The sequence below is a fragment of the Chelon labrosus genome (assembly GCF_963514085.1).
Source record: "Chelon labrosus genome assembly, chromosome: 3".
Taxonomy (NCBI): domain Eukaryota; kingdom Metazoa; phylum Chordata; class Actinopteri; order Mugiliformes; family Mugilidae; genus Chelon; species Chelon labrosus.
Genome location: NC_140339.1, coordinates 13,527,965 through 13,552,483, shown reverse-complemented (window position 1 = coordinate 13,552,483; position 24,519 = coordinate 13,527,965). Strand labels below are relative to the sequence as shown.

General features: G+C 38.6%; 2 protein-coding genes across 2 annotated transcripts; one reads left to right on the top strand and one right to left on the bottom strand.

Annotated features, from left to right (window-relative positions):
* Nucleotides 1-1,004: 1,004 nt before the first annotated feature.
* On the bottom strand, nucleotides 1,005-11,335 carry LOC311485662 (very-long-chain (3R)-3-hydroxyacyl-CoA dehydratase-like). Its single transcript, XM_084541223.1, has 11 exons — nucleotides 10,875-11,335; nucleotides 8,996-9,041; nucleotides 8,802-8,875; nucleotides 8,236-8,400; nucleotides 7,546-7,597; nucleotides 7,311-7,421; nucleotides 6,200-6,327; nucleotides 4,918-5,030; nucleotides 4,730-4,836; nucleotides 4,501-4,632; nucleotides 1,005-3,627 (listed from the first exon to the last, which is right to left on the bottom strand). The coding sequence occupies exons 1-11, from the start codon at nucleotides 10,953-10,955 to the stop codon at nucleotides 3,551-3,553; spliced, it is 1,086 nt and encodes a 361-aa protein (XP_084397349.1). The 5' UTR covers nucleotides 10,956-11,335; the 3' UTR covers nucleotides 1,005-3,550.
* An 851-nt stretch (nucleotides 11,336-12,186) lies between these two features.
* slc67a1 (solute carrier family 67 member 1) lies at nucleotides 12,187-24,094 on the top strand. Its single transcript, XM_084540822.1, has 10 exons — nucleotides 12,187-12,772; nucleotides 14,616-14,713; nucleotides 14,823-14,968; nucleotides 15,545-15,677; nucleotides 16,368-16,480; nucleotides 20,881-20,991; nucleotides 21,987-22,087; nucleotides 22,201-22,302; nucleotides 22,586-22,706; nucleotides 22,846-24,094. Exons 1-10 carry the CDS (start codon nucleotides 12,620-12,622, stop codon nucleotides 23,031-23,033), a joined length of 1,266 nt encoding a protein of 421 aa, XP_084396948.1. The 5' UTR covers nucleotides 12,187-12,619; the 3' UTR covers nucleotides 23,034-24,094.
* The last annotated feature ends 425 nt before the right edge of the window (nucleotides 24,095-24,519 follow it).

Below are 24,519 nucleotides of genomic sequence, written 5' to 3'. Positions count from 1 at the left end.
CTGTCACAGCTTGTCTCTTGGTTGAAATGAAAAACTTGGATGAAAAACCTAAAATATAGATCTTAATCTGAGCAAATGAAATCACTTCTCTGGGTGCCTCCATAACACTCTCTGATTCCGGTTGATTTCGTGCTACCTGAAGTTGAGAACTTATGCAGTGTACACTAAAAGCAAATTAAGTGTAAATAAAGGTTTTAAATGTACCAAATAAACACAGCAATGTACATTATAATTCTTTAAAGAGGAAACATGAAAATTAAAAAATGAGAGAACATGTGTGATTTAAAGAGAACACAGAACGCTAGAGCCATGTATCCCAGAATGCATTTTGAGGGTTATCAGTTTCAAGACTTCAGGATTGAAACACTTCAAGGTTGAAATACCAAGTAAGCAAGCACAAGGTTCACCTACTTGGTATTAATAATCGCCCCTTGAGTTCTGAATGACTGGTGGTGAGTTTGCATTTACAGACTGACGTAGAGATTAACCTGAGCAATATCATCATTAAGCAGAAACATTAAAGGACTGCACACAGAGTAAGTTATTTAATTTGACCCTGTCTCCAATAGGTTTCTTAAATTACAGTTTGATGAGCTGAAGAGCTGTGAACCTACCTAGCTTTAACAGTCCCACATTATCCAAAAATGTGTTCTTTCCTTCACTTCTGAGCAAACAAAATTGTTCATGAGACGTTCGGTTGTGTCTCAGCATGTCCAGAAGAAACTGAGGTGTGTTTGTGTGTCTACAGATTTAAGATTGAGGAGGTTTTGTTCCATTGTCTACTCACTGACAGAGCCTCCTGGTGGCTAAGATGCATCATATCAAATAACTGCAGCACACCAACTCTGATCCTGGCCAGGGACCTGTGTTGCATGTCATACCTCTCTCCTACCACAGTCTGCGTCGCCACTGTAAAACCATCTAATGGACACACAAAAATGGCAACAACAAAAAAAATAAAAAAGTCACAACAAGAGAAGAGACGCGGCACCTCCAAAACAGGAGTGTTTATTTCTTTTTAAGGAAGGCAAACTTAGGAATCAGTCTGTATAAGGACAAGTGAAAATTCAATAAACAGAATAAATAGAACAGAATGTGAGCACTCCCAACAAAACCATTTAAAGAAACACAAACACAAATAAAGGTGAAAGAAAACAAAGCATCATCTCACTCAGTTTTGGACTAGTAAGAAGAGGACTGACGGACATTTAAAAAAAATAATTGACCTGATCTGTGAATCTTGATAACTTCCTTCATTTCACTGTGGCTAACCTTCACAGTTATTCAGTTTTGAAACAGTGTCGTTGACCGCTTTAGTCAGGAGTTTGTGTTCGGATTAAAACACATGATCAAAAATAAACATTCACAGTTTAAATAACAAGTCAGGAATAGTTACAAATTAAAATGATATAACTCGGCAGTCAAATTCTGTCATGAAATATCACAAAGCAACAGGAAATGTATTAATTACAGAACTACTGAAGGACAACCAATTAAGAATTTAGACACAGACATCTTTGAAATTAAGAAAGCTTTTTTTGTTTTTAAACAATACTGTAAATGTGATTTATTAAAATAGTAACCAACACACAAAAACAGTACAGTGAAACTGATGTTTCTACTACATTAAGAAACAAAAGTTGTTATTTCAAGCCATTTTTATGACTGGGACAAATTATGTCTCCGTCATCTTCAGCGGAAGGATTTAATTTTGTCAATTGAAAAACTTGTTCTTCTGTTTTATATCCAGCTGATTGCTCCACGGTGGACAGAACCACTTATAAAACATTTCTATACTGACTGATGTTTTGGGGCATGTAAACACATAGTGCTACACCTGATCAGATCGTTTTATTTAGCGTCCATGTAAACAATGAAGTCGGAATCTCTGATCACAACGACTGATCAGGTTGAAGAAGTAGTGTCTATGAGCGAACGTGTCAAACTCTTGAAGAGTTATAGATGATGTAAAGCATCAATTTTGTGAGCCTTAAGTGGTAGTTAGCGGTCACATTACAGGATTTTGGGGTTAGTTTTCATTCAGTTTATCATCTTCAGTTATTTACTGAATCTTCTGCTGTAGGCAACTAATGTTTACACCTGTGTGAATTCTGGTGGAATAACGGCTCAGGCAGAGTAATTTGCATCACTGTTTATATTCAAAGCACCGAATGACTGACAGTCACATCCAAAGTGTCAGTGCACTGCTCTCTCAGTTAATTTAAACTAACGCTTAATACCATAACCTTCATGAAGATTTAATTTAGTGTAGGACTGTAGAAGAACTATAGAAGTGGTATTTTAGATTATTATGGTCACGATGTAAAATTGACCTCACTGCTAAGATACTCCATACAGACAACTATCATGGCAAATGGACTTTTTATGTACTCTGGAAGTCTCTTAAAAACTCAAAAGTCCAGCTGCCCTTGTTTTAGGTTTGTTTACGGAATACTGTTACCTGGTTGATTGAAAATCTTTACAGAACATCACAGATAACATTTACTTTTTTTTTTTTTTTTTTTTTTTACACGTTTATGTATTTCTGTGTGTTTATGTCACAGTTCTAATTTGAGCAGGAACCATTTTCAAACTCTTGTGGTGCATTTAGATATTACGACTAATAGTGAGTCATTGAAAAAAACAAGAAGAGTTAAAAAAAAGAGAGAGACTGTTGTCAGAAAGTAAACCCAGATAAAGATCAGCAGCCTGCAAGCATCTTCTGCCTGGTCAACCAAATTGTTTTTTGGGGGGGGGCTTGCCAAAGGAATTTTTTTTCCCACAACAGAGAGAGAATCTCAAAACTGTATTAGCTTTTAATGCATTCATTAAAAGCTAATACAACCCAACAATAAAACTATAACTATGAAGGTGATTACACGTCTGACTATGAAGGATTTCTGATTTGTAATAATGACCAGAAATTTATTTTTAAAGTGTAAACTGTTTTAATGGTAAAACTATTAGTGTTGAGACAACAAGAACTTGACTTATAATTAATGTTAAATACATAAATAAAACAGAAATGACTGATGTATTAGAGTGTTTCTGCACATAGAAAGGCTTGTAAACCGTTTTCTTTTGCCACCTGTAAACAATCACTTTGGTCTTTACCAAAAATAAACCAAATTACTTCACTATTTTAATGACGATACCTAATGTGGCTGCAGTTTGCAGAAAATATCAGAACTGGTTTAATTATTTATTTTTATCCATGTGAAAAACACTTTTCTCTTCACCCGAAACAAGATAATTAACAATCAAAAGAAAGTAACTGAAACAAAGCGTGTGCAAAGACAGTGACTGCAGATAGACACCTCTAGTGAGGAAACGTTAATGTATACTGAGTTTTTTAAGAGAGTGAAATCGCAGCAGTAAATTATCAACCTGCACAGTGTTTACAGATAACATCTGTTCGACAGTGAGTATCAACTAGTACAGGAAGATGTATAAGGTGGAGGAAAAAGGTGCCCAGTTAGAATATGAAGATAAAGGCAATAAGAGGAAAACAGCTGCTTCAGGGTGTGTGCAAAGGAAGTGTGTTGGTCAGTTATTGGACTTTCCTTTTCCTAGAGCGGTATCGTCTCCTTCTCTGCTTGTAAAGGTGTCGGAAGTTGATGAAGAGTCCTGGAGGGAGGAACAGAGCTTCTGTCAGTATTGAGCTCATTAATGACTGTCTCGGCAGACCAACAAAGTAAAAGTCATGTGTGCGTAGCTGTGCACTAAGGATGCTTCCAGTAAAGCATGGATTCCTCTGCAGCACATTCTCTTGTCACTCTGCAGTTACTAAAAACACAAAACTGGCAATAAAGATGATTCTGATTCTATATGCACAAATCACCTTTGCCCCCCTCCCCATTGTTTCATATGATTAACTGTCCTAACTTTGTTTTTTTTTTGTTAAAATTGTTATTCACAGTATGTTTCTTTAAACCCCAGATGATGGCAAAGAACTGTACTAAAGTCGTTCCACATTTGTTTCTCTCTTACATGCACCTTGGAAGGAGAAGGTTGCAAGAGAAATACAGTTTTCTTTAAAACATGTCAGAATAACTGCTGTGGAAATTGCAACAGATTTATATGTACATAGAGTCCCAAATATCTCTCACAATTATTGCAAATCAACAAATCTCAGGTAATATCACTGTGGTGTAGTGTGAATCACTTTTTAAATAATGATAATAATAAAAAACAACCTGAAGGAAACACTTTTTACAATTTTCATCAACTAATAAAAGTAAATAATAATGTCAAAGACTGATAATGATCTCATCATTTCCTCAAATACCATGCTCACAATACAAAACGCCCACTGGGAACATTTATTTGCATAGAGGAATAACTTGAGTTGAACTTGTGAACTAAGGTAATCTTAAAAAATGTCAACAATCCACTGGAAGAAACCACAATGACAATGTAGCTGAAAAAACTAAGTCAAAAAAGGTACAGATGCAAAGTTAGTTTTAGCTGGATATCTTTGAGGAGGTGTGGATGTCTCACCCAGAAACATGAGGACCAAGTAGAGCTGCAGAGTGTAGGAGAAGCTTAAAGAGTGTCCCAGCATTGCAGGTAGAGGAAGGCTGAACAGACGCGTCTCATCGAAGATGGGCAGGGACTGGATCACTGCTACCGCTAGAAAAAAAAAGAAAAATAACAGAACAACAGACTGTCAGCAATGAGAAACCACAGGTAACACCAATATTTTTAATAGTAGCCCAGTGTGGCCAACCTTCAGCTAAAACCCCAAGTGGGTACAGAGGCATCCAGATGGTGTATCTGAGCCACGTTAACAGCTTCCACTCGGTGCTGATGCAGGCCAGCATGTAGAACGGGTACCTGACAAAGAGAAACACCAACTGATGTTAGAACAGGAAACAACAACACCTGTTCACCAGGAGAGTGGTGCTCTGAGCTCACCTGAAGATCTCAATGGTGCTCCACAGGTAGAACACGAAGAAGACAACAGGTTTGTTCTGCATCTCCTCCAGGCTGCCGAAGATGACAAACAAAATGACATTCCTCCCTGCCACCTGCACAAAACAGATTGAAAGACAAATTGAAAGTGAATTTCAGATGAACATTAATGGGGCATAATAAAGTCAGTTTTCTCTCACAAATATTACAAATGGACCTCGACGACATAAAGTGGACAGGTACCAAGTTGAACTAATCTTAAAATATGACACAAACACAGCATTACTCCACCATTTACAGTGGAAACACAGTCCTACCACCAAATTCTTCATGCTGATAGTGGGCTGTGAGGATCGGGTGAACCCACAGTAGTAACAACGTCATTAATGGCATTTTCTTTTCAAATAGAGAGCAGTGACAGGAAGAGCTAGTCCATGCTTGCTTTGCTTGCTTCTTGGAAACATTTGGGGCAGGAAAGAGGTCAAGTCAGTAACAGCCGGGAATGTCCACAAGCGACCAACTGTTAGCTACAAAGCAATGGGTGACGGTCCTTTACATGTGGATGTGGCTTTACTGCGACAAAAAGCACACAACTGCCCTTTTGAGCTTTGTAAAGTGACAGAGTTCACCTTTGATGGCTACAACGTCTTCTTGACTATAGATCAAGTATGCAGTTTCGTGCATAAGCAACAGTGAAGTTGAATTTATAGTTGTCCATTGGGTTCTGCCAGAGCTCGCTGACACCATATGTACAATGTAGGTGCTAAAAAAAGGATCAAAAGGTTTGTCGCATCCTCTGCAGGTACAAACAGTTTTATACAACTTTTTTCAGACATGTAAAATGACTCACTTTCATCTGTAAATCTACTAAACGTCTATCTGCTGGTGGAGACTGTTTATTTACTGTTCTGTAATTAAGCTGGTAAAGCTAGTTGGTAGTGGGATTTCTGTGCTGCTGTGTTGAGTTTCTCTCTGTACTTCAAAGAAACTGAGAACCTCACGCTGGAGTTGGAACTAATAAATATTGAGCAACAGTTAATCCTATTGAAACAACTGTGACACGGGAAGGAGACAGAAGCGAGGAGAATTATTTGTGCTTGTCCGGCCACTGAGAAGGAAGGACAAGGAAATGCATTTTAGACCATTCTCAACTGAGCTTACATTTCTGGGGAGGTGCATATCAGGTATCCAATGCAGAAGCATAAATCTAGTTTAACTAAATTCCATCGCAAACATTTTGTTCACAGCAGGCACAATAAAATAAGAACGGTCTCCCAACTGTTACCTGTATCATGGCAGGAAAAAATCCAGTCTTAACCAAACCCAACAAGGGATTAATGACCTCGAGCACGGCCATCATTTGACAGAAATACATCATATCAGCCGTAGTGTGGAAGGTATCAAAGAACGAGTCTGTGGAGGGTGAGAGAGACACAGACAGACGTGATTAACAGCACACTGCATGAGCCAATACCATAACTATAATCATTTGCAAAACAAATCCCTGCTGTGTAGTCGTGTTCCTGTTTCTATTGAAATGAGCTCATTTGCGATGACACAAACAAAAACACGGGGCTCTCACTGCTTTTTCTGGACCTCCCGTTTGTTGTACTTCGCTGCATAGTGGTGCTAATTGTGTCTCTACGGTTTTTGTGTTCCATAAACACTCACTCAGTAACATTTGTCCAGTAATTAATTATTTTGTTCATAATATTCAAAAGCAATTAAGGAGCACAATTGTTTCAGTTTAAATTCCTGTTTTTTTTATCTTTATTTGGTCTGCCAATTCTGCTTTTACTCAACTGTTTGAGTGTCTTTGTCTTCACTTTTACAAGGATTTGTGTGATGTACTGAATAGATGAAAAGAACAGCATAACTGACAATGGGTTGACTAAATATATAATGTGATGAATTACTTATCTCACGCATGTCTCTGCCTTACTGGAATGAACTAAAAATGCCGCATAGAAGGATGGAAATCAAACCTATGTACAGTATGGTTTTGAAAGTAATACATACTTTGGAGCCCGGAACGATATAGATGTAGTTATAAACACAACAATAACAAATGACCATGCAAGAAACATGACTTATTGTACAGTATGTACTGTAGCTGTGAAGACACTTTTATTTCCATGGAGTTGCAAATTATTACCATGCAGCAACCTTGAGGGCGAAAAAAAGAAACCAATGCAGAAGCGTGGAAAACGACCGGTTGAGACTTACTTTAAAAGTATATACCTTCATATTAATATGTTCATTTTACATAACCATGTTTGTAGCCATGTGCAACAAAAAACTGTCGGCAAGTATACACATATTTAAAGTGTGATTTCAATTGAAGGAAATCCTCTAACAACAAACTTTAATTCTTTTTTTTTTTTTTTATTACAAACCTTGACCCAGAATGAAGAGTCGTACGGTCATGTTGACAAAGATCCAGGAAAATCCCAGGAACTGCACCAGGTTGTACATAAACAAGTAACCTTTCTTCAGCCCGAGGTAAGCTGAGGAAGAGAGGACTAAGATCAACTGATGCTAATGTCATTACCGGGTGAGGGCAGTGAATTATTTGACAATATTGTTGATACAGGAGCAAGAATTATGCAACAACAACTCAAGGCAACTCACGATCTTCACGAACTCTCGACTCCACACTGATCTTGTTTATCTTCTCCTCCTCCTGAAAGAACAACGGGCGAATTACCATCAGTCACATTTTTCTTTAATCCCAGAGACATGGCTGCCGACCAAAACGTATATTTACAAAGTTCAGATATCTAAACTGTATCAGCAGTCATGTTTTTGTGTCAAACTCAAAAAAAAAAAAGCAGAAAAAGAAACCTAGCTAAAATGAAAGAGCCTACTGATATAAACAGTGAGTCTGTACAGCCAAACAGATTACTAGTAACAACCAAAACAGAGAGAAGGTTGGAGAAAATATTTTAAGCAACGATAAGCACAGACTTCTAGTACTTTTCTGCAGTTTTGACGATCAGGTAAGGAAGATAACTGTGAGGAATTATGTGAAATTAACACCTGTCCCACGTTGAGCCTGCCAAACTACAACGCAATGTTTCATGGGCTGAGTTTGCATGGCTAAACATAAAAAGGACCTGTGGCTAAAAGAGGCATTCATCTATTCTAACACTAGCAACACTAATCCTACAAAACCTGTTTGTGCCAACAAAGAGAACATTTTGCTGCAATTCGCCTTTCCAACAGATCAAAATAGGACAGTGTTATCAATCAAAAGTATTTCTCAAAGTAAACAAAATTTTATTCTCTCTTCAGAGCGTTTGCAATATTTTAAGTTCTTGCCTTAGCTTGTAGTTCCATCTCTGCATCTGACTCGTCCAGCCAGCGGTCGAAGTCTGGAGCCAGAAACAGAGGCTTTTTCTCTTGTAGCGTCAGCCGATCCCACCAGCGCTCTTCCTGCTTCCTGATTTTGATGTCCACCTGACGCTGGGTGGATTTATGGTTAATCTGACGAAACAGCATTAATAAAAATCAGCCAAAGTGTTTTGCATACCGGCATGAATAACCTTGAACTGTTGCAAGACATACTGTATAACTGTCTGACATAGTTTCATCTGAACAACAAGAAGAAAATGTTTGATATGTGTACAAAAACTTTGAGTTTGTAAAAACAAAGAGCAATAATCCTGTATATTATACATATTATAACAGTTGTAGTTAAACCATATTATATTGTTTTTAGTATGATTCAGTTTCATATATTTATTAGTTTCACATATTTATTTACAGTTATTCCTAAGAAATACTGGAAGGAGGATTGACCCCATTTACTGACACCACTAAGGTGTCATCAGAGAAGCAAAACAACAATAAATGCCATACTGTAATGATAAATAAAAGATAAATACCTCAGGTCTGACGGGTTCCAGGAACTCCAACCTGAACTCGTATTCATTATCTCCTTTTGCTCCATGGCCCTGTGCTGTGGCGCAATATCATAAGTTAGTAAGTTATTGCAATAGATGGCTGTGCATTGTGTTTCAGGTAGGAAAAATAGCATATGGAGTACATTTATTATTATTTAACAAACTTAAGTACCAACCTCTGAACTGAAGCGTGTTGTTTTCCTGAAGGCTGATGTTGAGATTCTGAAAAACACAAAGGCAGCTATTATAACCCCAACATGGACAAAACAAAGGGGTGGAAATTAAAGAATAAGCATGGTGATATTCTTTATTTTTATTATTGTCAGCTACTCCCATGAAAATGGGTCCTAGATTTCCCTAATGTACCTTTTTTTCACTCAGTCCCATTGAATCCTACTGAAGAAGTGTCTTTAAAAACAGTGAAGGTGAGAAAAATATAAGGATAAGATAAATTTAGGGTACCACCAGGGTTATCCTTACATGCAGCCAAAAGTAATTTACAGTGCTGCAATAAAATCCATGAAGGTTATAATCCATAATCTGTACTATGATATATACGTGTGTAAAATGACAGATGTTATGCTCTCATCCTGTTTCAGTTACCATTAATCAATTTTTTCTAAGAGGCTAAACAAGATCCAGGACTACCATAAAACCTCATGCATCTTTTATAAGACATGTTCCACCAGATGCAGGACGAGGATGGAGGAAGCAGCAAATGTCAGGAAGACATGTTTTCACTGGTGTCAGGTTTTGACTGACTCACATCTAAATGTATGCTTGGTATCTTCAAAACTTTCTGCTGAGCATTGTTTAAGTAAGCAGTGGCTTGAGATGTAGGCTCCTCTGGTGTCCAACCGACCACCAAACCTCATGGGAAACCCTGTGGTAGTTTGCACTAATTGGTTTGTGAACGGGCGAGTGAGCAGCAACAAATTAAAACATAAAAGCTGAACATCCTCTCAAATGGCCCGCTTTAGTAAACACGGAGAATCAGCAGCTACACATATCTCCAATTAACTACCAGAAAATGCAATGTCTGCTCCAAGTCAAAACTTGGTTTGAATTATTTCTGTTTGCGATTATTTATTTTAAATTTGGGATCATTCACGTGTTACACTGCACATTTTCTGCTGTAAATAAGAATTAAAGTCAATCTGCTGCTTTAACACTTTTGAATCCTGTTAATGTATGCATGTTTATATAGCCCTGAATTTTTTTTAATGGTCTGTTAAGCACAAGTTGATAACTGCTGTTAAAAAACAGTAGGTTACACAGTTATCTTCTAATTCAGAAATCTTTGAGGCAGTTTGTGTTGTAGTTTGTTTTGGACAATTAATTTAGACAACAAATTATATTATTTGAATTTAAGTATTTCTTAAAGGTCCAACATTTAGTCATTTAATTAATTAGTTTGTTGTCCCATACTACTTGCAACACTTTGTGAAGATTTATCTTTGTCTTAAATGTCAGGAAACTCAAATCTCGTTGTGTTTTGAACTCTTCAACAAAATAAGACACCTATTAACTACTACAGGAGGCATCTGTTAGTATTTCCTGACTAATAATCAGAAAACTAGTAATTCATCCAGTGTGCAGCTTTAAGAACAAGGATGACACACTACAGCTGTCATTATCAGCTGTCAGTCTCGTTTTTTATCGCGTTAACTTGGAAATTTAACTTATTTAAAGCTGTTAAAAACCGTTAGTGTTATACAGACAAATAAACGGCTAACAATGTGCGTTAAATTGTGCTATTTAGGCAGCAAAATGCCTACTATTGTAAATGAGGGAAGAGTAAACATCCTTTTTCTTTTGTCCACAAGTAAACGTTAAAATTCAAATGTAGTCACCTTTTAACTGTAACTGTACACCACCGCTTAGCTAACAATTAAGCTAACACGCTACCGCCACAAAGCATTAGCCAACCGTCGTGACACCTGCGAGTGAGCAGGAAATAAAATGTATTTCAGCTGATTGCATATGTGAGCGTTAGCTGAACTCTGCAAGTTAAGGCTGAAGACAGGCAGCTTGGGATGTTGTGGACCGTCCTACCTTGGCATCGCTCAGTTCAACCCGGAGGTAAATCTCTCCGTGCCGCTGCGCCCAGTAAACATGAGGAGTCAGAATCTGCATTCTTCACGCTTCACTGTTTTTTTGACATAAACATGCCCCACCAAGACTACAGCAGCAGAATCACTGAAACAGGTGAACCGAAGTCTTCATGTGATGCTCTGACAACCCCCAAACACACACAAGGTGGACAAACGATGGAGCATACTTCCGGAAGGATGTCCTTAAGGGAACTTCAAAATAAGAATTCCAAAGTGCCTCCAGTTTCAAAATAAAAGTCTAACAAAAAAACTAATAACGTCTCTTTCCTCCTCATTGATAAATCCAGCATTGGATCCTGGAGGCGCCCCAGCTGCAAGTGTATTATAGTATAATCTATCGTATCTTTGTGATATTTTGTGATGGCCATTTGTGTGTAGTTAGCTGTGCTTCTTTGAATAATAATAAACTCATATAAACAATGTTTATAATGCGTAAAATAAGTGCAAAATGTGTGTTTTTATAATATTTATGTTTATTTATATTATTTGTTTCTTTCATAACAACTAACAACTAATATTTGCTTTACATCCTACATTCTGCCACAAGAGGTCATTAAGAGACAATCAAGACAAGGAAAAGGCGAAGACAGATTTTTATGATGACAAATGTGTTGACCTTTTGTTCAGTCATACATTTATAGGCATTACGTTTTTGACTGGCTTTTTGTTAATCTGGATTTATTTTCCCATCAGTCTTCTGTGGGGACAAGAAGTGTGAAAAATGCTTTACATGACTCCCCCCCCCCCCCCCCCTACATCAAGCTCAATACACTGAGGGATGACAGATATATTTAGTGAGTCTGAGAGATCAGTTTGCACTAGATGTTTTCAGAATATTTGAATATATCTAGGTCGGTGGTCCTTGTGATTTGTTTGCGCACAAAAACAACATACAATTGAACGAACGGAGCTTTAAAAAAATCTGGTCTGCAAAATTAAGCGACATCAGTCATTGTGCATAAATAAAATCTTATTCTAATACTCTGAAACAAACGATGGATTAAATTGTCAATTACACTGCAGGCATAACAAACCAAGAAAATAATCTTCATCTCAGGGTTAGGGTTAGGGGTTAGGGTTAGGGTCAGTGACACATTGGAATATTCATGTATTGTTTATCATTTATTATCTTTTAAAACCATCTTAAAAGCAGTATTGTTGTTACTGGATTGTTTTCGCCCATATCTATTCAAATTAAAGGATAAATGAACAGAACCTCGGAAAAGCTTTAAAGTACGATTTCCGTAGGTGTTCCTGAACGCATCACTGCACAAAACTTCCACATTCTCCGTGGGATTTTCATTAAGAGACGTTCACGTTAGCTCAGCTCGTTTTTTGATGGTATTTCCGATAGGAGGGTCATGGGTTACCTAGGATAGGTCAAAATTATATTGGTTTCGGCTTTTTTTTTTTGGAGCAATGTTTAAACAAGAAACGTAATTCTTTTTCCTGTTTGGTCTCCCAAGTTGTTGTACTTAGCTAATGTTAACATCCATCTCGGTAACGCCTCCTAAACGCCTCACCGTTTCAAAGTACAACCAACGGCAGGTTAGCTAACAGTTTATGTGAGAGTTCACCGGGTCAGAGGACATTTTACCGGCCGGGTGAGACAAGAGTTTGGTGTCCAGACGCTTGTCTAGTTTCTGTTTCGTTAAGAGATAACAATCCTTTAATCAAGTATAAAAAATGAACCGAAAAGGTGAAACGACGAAGGAAACGTCCAGAGCTCCGGTTTCCTCCCCGGCTAACCAGGCAGAGAGGATGAAGGTTATTTACATCGTGTACCTCATCTCCGCTTTGGACATCACATGGATGTTTTTACAGTTCTCTGTCACCCCTGTGAGTACAGCGCCTGATAAGTCAGCGAAAAAAGTTCAAATTTCCTTGCAGTCAGTGAAGTGTGCATTTGCAAAGCGAAACAATCAGGAAAATGTATTGAATCTGTTAAATCAGTGTTTATAGCTGCTCTGTGTTTTTTATTATGATATCCAAAAAGGATAATCTGAATTATATGGCACATTTAACATTTAATTTATTACTTGTTATATCCTCTAAAGCAGGGGTCTTAAACAGGGGGTCCGCGACCTCTAGGGGGTCCGCGGAGGTACTGCAGGGGGGGTCGCGAATTTTTTCCCCCGTAAATTTAAATGTCTGTGAATACACATATACATAAGTAGGGGGTCCGTCCGCTCCATCTCTCCATCAGTTTGGGGCCTGCAAAACACTAAAGACCCCTGCTCTAGAGTTTCTGTATAAAATGATTTAATTTCGTGTAGAAGTGCTGCATTCAAATGTGCTTGAATACATTCCTGGAAAGGTGTTGATGCTTTAGGGTAATTAAATAATTATTAAAGATTACTACCCAACAGTAAATGAATAAATAAAATATATTTTATTCAATTTGTATATTTGTAACAACACTTATATTTCTCATACTTTAATTACACCTTACTACTTCAAGTAGAAGATTTGAGTAAATATATGTATCACCAGCAAAAAGTCCTCAATCAAAAGTCACATATATATGAATGCTTTATGAATGCTGTTATCGGGTCTGATTCTCAGATATTTAGGTGGCATTTGAAGGAGCTTATATTGTTGCTGTACTCTTATCACTTAGTTGAATTTCAATAATTGAAAAGAAACAAACACTTGTTGCTCCTGATGCCCTGATGTCCTCTTTTTTGACTTTAAACTTAGGTTTTGAACATTTTGTGTTTTATTGCTTCACATTCTTGCATTAGAACTTTTACCATCTTGTCACAGATCATCTTGATACAGAAACAATTCAGTCAAAAAAAGAAATCTCCTGGTCTGGGGACATGTTGGTGCATTTAAGTGTCAAATACGTTGATTGTACATGACACAAAAGTACATTTTTACTTAGACTTTGGGCAGCACCGTTCAAGTACAATGTGGAACAAAACTGAAAATATTACACAACATGTATTAACTTATGTAGTAAAATACTAGATACTTTTCATTCTCCTACAAGTTTGGATGGTTGAGCTGGAGCTTTTCCGACTGGAGTTTATGCTGAGCACCTGCTGGCTCCTTTTACTTCACTCAGCCACTCAGCTTCACTCATTCAACTCATCCCAAACCTCACAGCTAGGGTTAGGTGGCTGATTGTGGAGGCCCAGTTCATCTGATGCAGAACTACATCACTCAACTTATTGGTCAAACACCGCTAACAGAGTCTGGAGGTGTGTTTTAGCTAAATTGTCCTGTTGAGACACTAATGTTGGTCCAATTAAGCTCACATCAGATTCTGTGATGTTTCTCTGCAGGGTGTTGCAGTCTTCAGCACCTCCATGCTTCAGGTTTTCATAAAGACAAAAATGTCACATTTGGACTCATAAGAAGCCCATTCATTGTGTTTCTTTGTCCAACCTTTTTATTCTTTGTCTCTATCTTAGTAGTGTTATGTTAAAATGAACAGATTAATGTGAGCTCTAGTCTGAGCTGCTGTTCCTTATCGATTTCTGATAACTTGGTTCGCATAGGGGACAGACTTTGAAGAAACTTTCTTGAAATGGTCGGAGGAATCTTGTGTATTATTTCATAGTTTTGATGATTAATAATATCGAAAGCATTGAATAAGTAGGTGTGTCCAAATATTGCACTGCTACTGTCCATGATTGTATTTTAATGTGTGCTTTTTCATCATGTCTCTCTTCAGTATTTGGCAAAGAAACTTGGCTTCGACACTTTGTGGTTTGGTTATCTGCAAACCACGGTAGGTGTGATTCAGCTAATAGGGGGCCCGATGTTTGGAAGGTACGTTTCTGATCTTCTTATTATACACAGACTTCTGCTCTCCAACAAAGTAAAGCCTCTTCTCAAATGAAAAAAATGGAATGGCTGTAGGGTTTTGTGTTGTTGGCAGGTTTGGAGATCTCTTTGGGGCACGAGCGGCTTTATCTCTGGCCTGTGGTGCAAATATTGTTTTCTTTCTGCTGCTGGCCATCGCAAACCATCCTGTCATGCTGTTCATCCACAAACTCCCCACTATCTTTATGCATGTCCTACCTGGTGAGTATTATGTACAGCTAAACACTTTAAACTTCACACATAGATCTAACCTGAAAGCCATACACTCCATCTAAGCGCTGTGAAGCTGATTTAGTTTATAACAGTGGCTCTGATTGGTTGGAGGACTATCCAGTTGCTTTTTCTATTTTTTTTGTTTATATGCACAATTAAAAATCCAAATAGGGATTTGAGTATGGCTACACCAGACTAGACCTAGAATATTATCGGGTATGGATTACTCACTTATTTCTTTCCCCAATTGTAATGACAACAAAAAGTTATCTAGTTATCATACTGTACGTCACATAATTTGTCCAACTGATTGGTTGTAGGACTATGTAGGACTGCAGGCTACTTAAGACACTCCTCTCGTGGTGATTTACATAAATTCAGTCAATTTAGTTTTAACAGTTACCACTTACTATATGTGATATCAAGCCATACTACGTATGAAAAATAAGTACAGTAACCTTGACATATGTAGGATAATTAAAGGTTTAACCTAATCTTACTTGTTTTTATTTCCTTGAAAACAGAAACACTTCACATGCTTTTATTTTGTTATTTTGTGTGCAGCGTCTCAGATGGTTGTGACAGATCTTACAGAACCTGAGAAACGAGCCGACGCTTTATCCAAACTAGGCCTGTGTTTTGGCATCGGTATGGTAGCAGGCTCCACATTAGGCGGACAGTTAAGCAAACACTTTGGGTAAGTCATTGTGTCAGTAATAAATCCACAGCTGTAAATCTCAATGATCCAGATCAATGATAAAGCCATGGAACTTGAGAGTAGCAGTTTAAAAATGCAGCAGAAAGCAGACAGAGACATTCAGCAACTATTTTGTAAAGGAAGTAGAACACTGAGCAGCTTGAGAAAAAAAGTTTTTTTGCATTTTAAATAGTATTTGTCCAAGTGTGTTTGCTGTTGCTTCAAGACATGACAGTTGTCTACACGACAAGGGCTAGACAATAAAATGTATTTCTTTTCCACAGCAGAAAGAATACACATTAAGGCTGCGTGACATGTTTTCAGTCAATCATACTGTTTGTAATGTATTTTTTCCACTACTGATATTTGTTATATTAAACCAGAACAGCTTACACATCAAAACAAAACCAAATGTTTAAAATGATTAAATCAATGAGGGCCAATATCTATTATCGTGTCTAGGCTGAATTCAAATGAATTAAAAATAAACACTAATTTACGCGATCAGCAACATAAAATTATGTTAGTGTTGTGTTTTAGTCCGCTCTGCTGCCCCCTAGAGGCCATAAGAGAATTTGACTTAAACCACACAGGGAAATGAAATGAAAATGACAATGACAGATGTATGTGTTTTCTAAAATGTCCAAAAGATTTTCACAGCTAATGCTGCTTTTACTTTGTAATTTGCAGGGAAACGTTTGCTGCATCTTTTGGGGCCGCAGGATGTACCTTCAGTTTGCTGTTGGTTTTAAAGTTTATCCCAAAAACGACAAAAAGTGAAGCTTCCGGAAGCAACACTAAAGGTAAGACACGCTTCTGTCTGTACGTCAAATATCCTCATCTTTTTTTTTGTTTGTTTGTTTTAGTCAGAAATGTGTTCTGTTTTATTCTTTCTCAAATATATTATTAAGTATTCAGACTTTGTGGTCTGTGCTGCTAGAAGTATTACACCTGCTTGCACAAATTAAACAAGTAATAAGTGACCAGGATACCGGTATTTATTATGTGTATCCCCAGATTGTTCAGAGTGTTCGTTGTAAACATTGTCCTGCAATAACTTTTGTTTATTGCCTCACTGGACGGTCTAGGCTCTGAGTACCATGGGAACCCTCTTGTAGATCTTGCCAAATGTTAGCTAGCTCTTCTTGGCATCACCGCTCTCCAATTGAAATGAAAATACAATCAATGATGCTGTTCCATCTGGGTTCACCCGCCGCTCCTAGCCCACTATCAGCATTAGGAATTTGGTGGTAGGAACCAAAGTCGTGGACGGTGTTTCCTTGGGGTAAACGTTTGGGGAACTGTGTTTGTTTCATGTCGATCAGCAGTGTTTGTTGCTCCCATTGGTCCTCGCTTAAAGTTTAGATTATTTCAATTTGGTACCGAAGTTGGTCAACTTTTAGCAGTCCAAAAAAAAAATTTAGTGTCTTTGAGAAAAATGAATGGACATTTTAACATCTGTAACCGAGAAATGTGTGCTTTCACCTCGCAAATCTATCTAGTGAGATAGACAATGAAGAGAACCGGCGTTGCATGTGAAACACAGTGGAATAATGTTGAGGTTATACCAGGACTTGTTACATAGACCCGAAATACATTGTTTTTATGTGTCGACAGGATTAGAAATCCCTTATCAGCTGTAGAATGACTGTGTGTGTGTGCGTCCTGTTGGAATGTTACAAAGTCCTGTGATTCTTTGTCGCTAGGAAACCAAGGCGACCGGATTTCAAATCTAATTTAAATCAGTGTTGGTGTAGATACCGGCAAAAAAACATGGAGTGCTTGAAGAATTTGGCCTCTGAGGCTGATTCGCATAAAACAGGCCCCATGTCAGCTTATCACCGTCATGTCATATCGTCAATCCTCCCCGGCGTTGAGCAGGAATACATGCGCATGCAGAGCAAAAACAAAAACCTCGTGAAGGAAAACGAGGTCCTCAAGAAGAAAGTAGAGTCTTTGAGGACGGATGGCGAACAGTTCAAGACAAAGCAGCAGAGAGTAAACAGCGTGGTCCTAGAGAGAGACAACCTGAAGAGCCAGCTGATACACTGCAGGAATGAGTTGTTGGTGTTGGGTAAGAAGATCAGGATCCAGCAAACTGACGTGAGGCGGGAGCACAAGCAGACTGAAGTCCTGAAGCAAGAAGTGCAGTCAGTTAAGAAGGAGCTGCAGTCAGTAAAGAAGCAGGCAGTCAGCCAGAGAACTCAGCAGCAACAACTGAAGGAACAACTGGAGCAGGTGGTCAAAGAGAGAGACGGCTTGAATGACAAGTGGCTGCAGTGCCAAAATGAGTGCTCAGAGTTGGGTGACAAGATCACCAGTCAGCAATCAAGCCTGAACAAGAAGGACTGTCAGTGTAAGGAGCAGATGAGGCAAATCCATCTCCTCAAGCAAGAGAAGCAGAAACTTGAGAAGGTGAGGGGATTCCTAGAAAATGAAGCAGATAGCCAGAAGCGAGCATTGAGGAAGTGTGAGGAAGAGCTTCAAATTCAGAGGGAGAAGCTCAGAGAGAGCGAAGCTTGTCGCGCCGTGGAGAATCGGTTTGGGGAAAGAATAGTCATTTTCAAACAAAAACCACAGACGGTGAGAAAATCCAGCCAAGATGTGCCTCTCCAGAAGATCGAGGCATTAGAGAAAGAGCTGCTTGCCCAGACTGAAGAGCTGAGGAGGACACAGAAGCTGTGTGAGGAGTTGAAGCAGAATCTGACAAAGATGTCTTTGCAGTTCCAGCAGTGCCAGGTGACACTGAGGGACCGCAAAGAGAAGCTCCAAGCAGTAACGGCAGAGAGGAACATGTACAGAAGTGAGACTGAGAAAATGCAAAAGTTACTGGCAGCGGTGAAGAAGCCCAGACTTGGTGAAAAACTGTGCAACTGGGCGAGCAAGAAGAAAAAAGACATGTATCTATCATCTATGGTCAAGTCCAGACAGTCTTACTGCCCACCACCCTCCCCAAAGCAGTCCCATCTACCAACCAGGTCCAGCAATGTGGAGTCCAAACTAATGATCATAGGAAAACACATTTAAACTTCCTCTGAAAGAAGTTCATTGAAGGATTTATTTTTTAACAAATAAATTCCTATTGACCTATTTCTTTGTCATTTTTGTGCATCAGAGTTTATCAGTCGGAGACATATACCACTACACATTTTATTGGATTGAGATAAACGAAACAGTTATTCAGTTACATTCGATATTCAGTTTCTGGGTCACAGTAAATCTATACTGCATTGTAAAGCTACCTCAAATGAATAGTTTAATATTTGGGAACTAACACTAATCATTGAACAAGAAGCTGTACAAAAACCTGAATAGTCAAAAGCTTTAGTTTTATGTTTGGAAACTGGCTTTTGACCACATTCAATGGACAGACACAAGCAGTACTGATCTTCTAATCCTTACTCCTAAAAAGGTCAAGCCATTTCTTTTAAGATCACCCTTATTTTTTTTAGTCTGTCACTGCAGAAAGACTGGAAACACTGGAAGAATGACGTGCATTTGTTGTATGTCACACGCCTCTACCATATGTCCGAGGTTCTATTGTATGTCTTCTGCTGTGGCTGTTTTTTGGGGGCAAACAGAGGTTGCTGTGTCTACTAACGTGTGTCCTATCCTACCTCGAAGGCAGCAGTTGATAATTAAGTACTGAATTATTGCAGTTGTGCTTAGCTTCAGTTTGGTTGACTGTTAGCTCAATCCCATGTAGGGTTGGGTAGAGAAATGAACTCAAGATAAAAATATTTTGAATCTTGGCAAGACAAGTTTTAACAAGTGGACATTTGTCTCATTTTTTTATCATTCAGAATATGAATCTATACCCCGAGGGAGGTACAAAGTGGTTTGAAGCTGCTCCTACACTGTTTGCTTTTGACCTCTTTACTTTGTCTCCACCTGCGCCTTTGGAAAACCATTATACTAAGCTATTATCAGATAACTCCTAAGACTCACTGCTGCTCTGGGTGTTCCCATTCTCTTCTAACAGTCTGAAGTCTTACACACAGGAGTCAGTGCTAACCACTACACCACTGTGCTGCCAGTTAGGGAACATATAGATTTAAATTAAATAGTTGAACTATTTTTGGGTTGGTTCAAATGATTATGGGTTAGATAACCTGATCAAAACAAAGGTTTTGTGGAGCAGTGACTTCAGATGGAATTTATGTACACAAAATGGTTGGTGTTCAAGTGGTATCATGCCCTAGAAGTCGCTGAAGCTAACAGTTTGGCAAACCAACCATTGAGTAACTTAATGCAGGAAATGTGAAGGCGTAATGGGATTAGCAACATTTTCCTCAGACATAAATTACTAAGAAAATTCTGCACAGCTAAATTACATTTCTGAAAACAACTCATTCCCTAAACAAACGAGTTGTTTTCAGATGCTTACATCTGTTTCAGAGTACAAATGTCCATGCAGTCAATAAGCCACAGGAATGAATCCAGGGACAGTCAAAAAGTCAGACACAAAGCAAATACACGGGGAGCTGGGGAAAACACAAGGAAGGGCTGGAATGCTTTACTGCAGTGTGTTCAAACAATCTGTCAACAAACTAATGCATACCAAGAAGTAAATATACAGACGGGTGATGGGACACAGGTGGTATAGCCTACAAGCCAGACTAACTTTCCTACCCAAGAATCTTTTGTAGCCAAAAGTTGGTCTGGAGTCGCTCCATTGGGAACTGATTATGCTCCAGTAAAGACCTGCCAGGCCAATCCAATCGTTTGGGTGAACTTTATGTGATTATGGACAGAAGAGTAATAACAACGCAATCATACACGCTCCCGTCCTCTAGAATCTGTACTCAAGGCTCAAATATGTCAAGTATAAGCTACCAGCTACGCAAGTCTGAATTTCACATACTTGGTAGCCCATGACAACTGTGGTTAGGATGAGTGCCTTACATGTTGTGAATGCAGAACTGTGAATGGTAGCCTATCATGTCTCCATCCCTTTATCTCTATATCTATTAGCTATAGCTAATGGATGGCTGTATCTTCACATGCTGAGAACTATATGTATTTTTTGGTCTTTTTCTAGTGATGAATTAATGTAACAATACTAGCATTGTTTCAGTATGCTAGTATTCAGTCCTAGGAAGCATTGTAGAAAAATGGTGAATCCATGTTGATGACGATGCATGCTGTTGTTCTCAATCTGGCTATACATCAGTTTTATCTTTCCTCTTTTATTTTGCTGCAGGTGAGAACGAAAAGAAGTCAGTATTCAACTTGGGAGAGATCACAAGACTGATGAAGTTTCCAAGAGTGATGCCGACCTTTGTCGTCAAGATTGTCGCAGGTTTGCCATCAGGTGAGAGTTAATGTGAGACAAAGCTTCCGGTCACTAGCTTTGCAAGCAGTATTTGCTACAGTGATAACACTTTTCCTCCGCTCTTACTGTGTAGCTGATGCCACACACATTTCGGGGGACACTGAATTACAAAACGCATGTAAAAATGTACAATGGTCTGCTCACTGTGGGTTCAGACCCATTTTGTGCGTGTGCAAAGTCAATCAGCTTGTTAAAATCCCTAAAACCTACTTGGATGGCATCAAAGAGCTGGTAGGGTTAAGCAAGTTGGGTTAAACATGTATTTTTTTTAAATGTCTTTTATTTACAATGGAAATAATGAACACAAAGTTAGGTTAAATGCCAAGACACCAAGTTAACGGTCAACCAGCATTCATGAGAATTGAAACAGAAAATTACTACATTCTTTTTCTTATCTCATCTTAACATTCAAATACACAAATACTTACACCACAACATGATATCTGTATCTCGACTAGCTTTGGGAACGCATCAGGATACCACAAGAGAAACAAGAAGGTGTTGCTAGGGAAAGGGCTGTTTGGTATTCCGTGTTTAGCCTTTGCTACTGCAGCCCAACCTCAGATAAGTGGATGAAAATGGATGTATGGATGGTTGGATGATCATCCAGAATGAATAAACTGCATCAGCATGATGCCAGCTCTGTACAACAGTTTATAGCTCTTCCTAGCTTCCTAGCCTCCCAGCTAATGGTAGCCCTTCCTGTTTCCCCTTTTGATTAGCAAGTACAAGCTACTGCCACCTGCTGGTGTAAAGAGTTCTTTCTTTTCATGCATGCTGTAATCTTTGTGGTGCGTTCAAGTGCAACTTTTTGGTTCAAACACAAGCGACGTGCGGCAATGTCACATTCTGCCTTAGTTGCCGGTAGCTCTTTGATGCCGGTTTGATGTGTCTGGGCTTGAAAACATGCCCGGTCATCAGAAGTGTTTTTGGGAAGAAATGTGTAAATCTAAAAGAAGAATTTGTCTTCTAAGGCATTTTTCAGGTGATGTTCTCAATCATTGCCATGGAGTTCTTCAAGCTGCAACCTGAGCAAAATGGCTACCTAATGGCCTACTTTGGCATCGTCCAAATGGTAAGACTGAAATACAATCTGATCTCATTTCCCGATTTAGTTTGTTGCACGATTCAGCTCATGATGATCACAGACTGTAAGATGAGGTCAGTAAAACCCAGGTGTTTGTTCAGATTATTCAGGGAGGAGTGATTGGTCGCCTTACGGCCAGATTCTCTGAAAACTCGCTGCTGCTGTTTTCCATCGCACTCTCTTCTCTGGTGGGACTGGCTCAGGTACACACAAACACACCTTAGCTGGGAACTATTTACTCACATACTGTGTACTGACTCATTTTTTTAAGCTCTCTGAAAAATACACTTGTAAAGTTTCTCAGTTTTGTCTTTATTACATTTATTTTGTTTTTTAATTCTTTCTAAATTCCCTTCAGCTGAGCTAAAAACAAACCTCCCTATGACTTGTTAACTCACTCTAATATGAGTTATGTTCCTCCCCTCTTATGCTTATCCAGTATCTAAAATATTGTTTTATTATTTGAATATTGCTTCTTTTGTGCAGGCTTACATGCAGAATGTGTTCCAGTTCTGCCTCATCGTCTTGCCCATGATGCTTTCTCTCAGTGTGTTTAATGTCATCACAGACAGCATACTCACCAAGAGTGTCCCGTCGTCCGACACAGGTGAGCTCACCCTGCAGTCAGAGAGTCCTTCCCAAAAAACATGAATTTTTCAAAGCCGAATATGTGACTGCATCTGATTATATCAGATAGTGAGAATTAACCCAGTTGTTCATTGAAGCCACCCTTCTCTCGTACACAGGCACGATGCTGGGACTGTGCGCATCTGTTAACTCTCTGCTTCGCACGGTGGGACCAACTGTCGGCGGCTTCCTGTATGTGAACTATGGCATTTCCTCTATAGGTTTGATCCAGTTCATTGTGAACATTGCCGTGTTTGTTTACCTTCTGCAGCGGCGCCTCAACAAGACGGCCGGGCATAGGGAATGAAACCTCTTTGTCTTTGTCCAAAAAAGCCAGAGGACATGGAACAAAGTGTTTCAGTAGCAGTAAATTGTATAATGAAATCAGGTTAAATCATTCCTTAATACGCACATTTTATACTCTGTTGGTGGAGTTTCAGGATGAAACCACTAGGGGACAGCAAATCCTATATTTTACTTGGAGACGCTTTTCACTTTAACGTCAAAGTATCTGGTTTAAACTCATTTGCCACTTCATTAGCCACACTGGTAAAAGTGAATGCATTCCAATTTACCAGTCCTGCACTAAATCTTAGCTTCACGACTGCTCTAATGTTCAGGTTATGTTGAAAAAGCACCAGAAAGGTGGTAATCCAACCGTATGATCATTTTGGAGGATGTAGTTTGTGGTGCTATGCTAACCGGATTGAATTAAAAGTGTTTCTGTTATGTAGCCTAGCCCACTGAATAAAATGGGGTTGCCAAAACAATAGAAACATGTGACATTACAACACAATACAATTTAAAATTTAATAGCACTACGAGCTACAGCCTCCAGAATGAAAACACAGTTCAGTCGGCAGCTCTCGCATTTATTTTAACCAAATACTGAATACTATAAAATGTAGAAGATTTAGTGCAGGTGTGTCATATTAGAATACATTCGTTCTCAGTAGTATACCTAATGAGCGGGCCACTGACTGTATATCAGTTTACTGCTATAAAATGTTTATTATAGATTTTGTATTAAAGAGTTTATATATCAGGCCAGTACTTTTTAATCTGTAATGAACATCTTTTCATATGATTTATTGTTTTTTCATTAAACCTTTAAAAATGATTTTATTTTTATGCATATAAATAATAAAGACAATTTAAAGGAGATAATGCATTCAATGCTTGCACTGCTAGGTGGACCTTTTCTGTTGTAAATGTTTTTTAGTTTTTTTTATGAATAAATTTGTGTCGGAAACAAAATATCTGAAAGTACAGGGCGAGATTGTATATATAGTAATTACTGTCAGGACATTTCAGCCACTGTGAGGGCAATGTGGTGAAAAAAAATAATCAAACGAATCAGCGAACAATCAGTGGTTTCCAACCCTTCAGCTTTTGCGCTCTCATGTTGCGAATGTCCCTGAGTTGTTACTATTCCACTAAAAAAACAGCTATTTCTCCTTCAAACTTCTCAGGTGCGTTTGAATATTAATCCGCTTTTTCTAGAGTGCGTTTAAGTTTCATTTTTCGGCACCCACGTGAGACTCTCATGACCCAACACTCATCTGCAATGTTCAGATTAACCTGGACGTTGTCCCGGCCGTAAAGACCCAAGGTTTGAATGGGGGTGAAACTTTTTGTGGACAGATGTTAAGGGTTGTGTTGTAAGCGGTGTCTCAGTCCACCTCCCCTGTTCAGAGCAGAGAGGGGGTTTTAAATTTTACATGATGGCACGATGGCTTCCTCCATTATATGCTTACACACACAAGGAATTTGTCTTTTTTTGTGTATGTGTT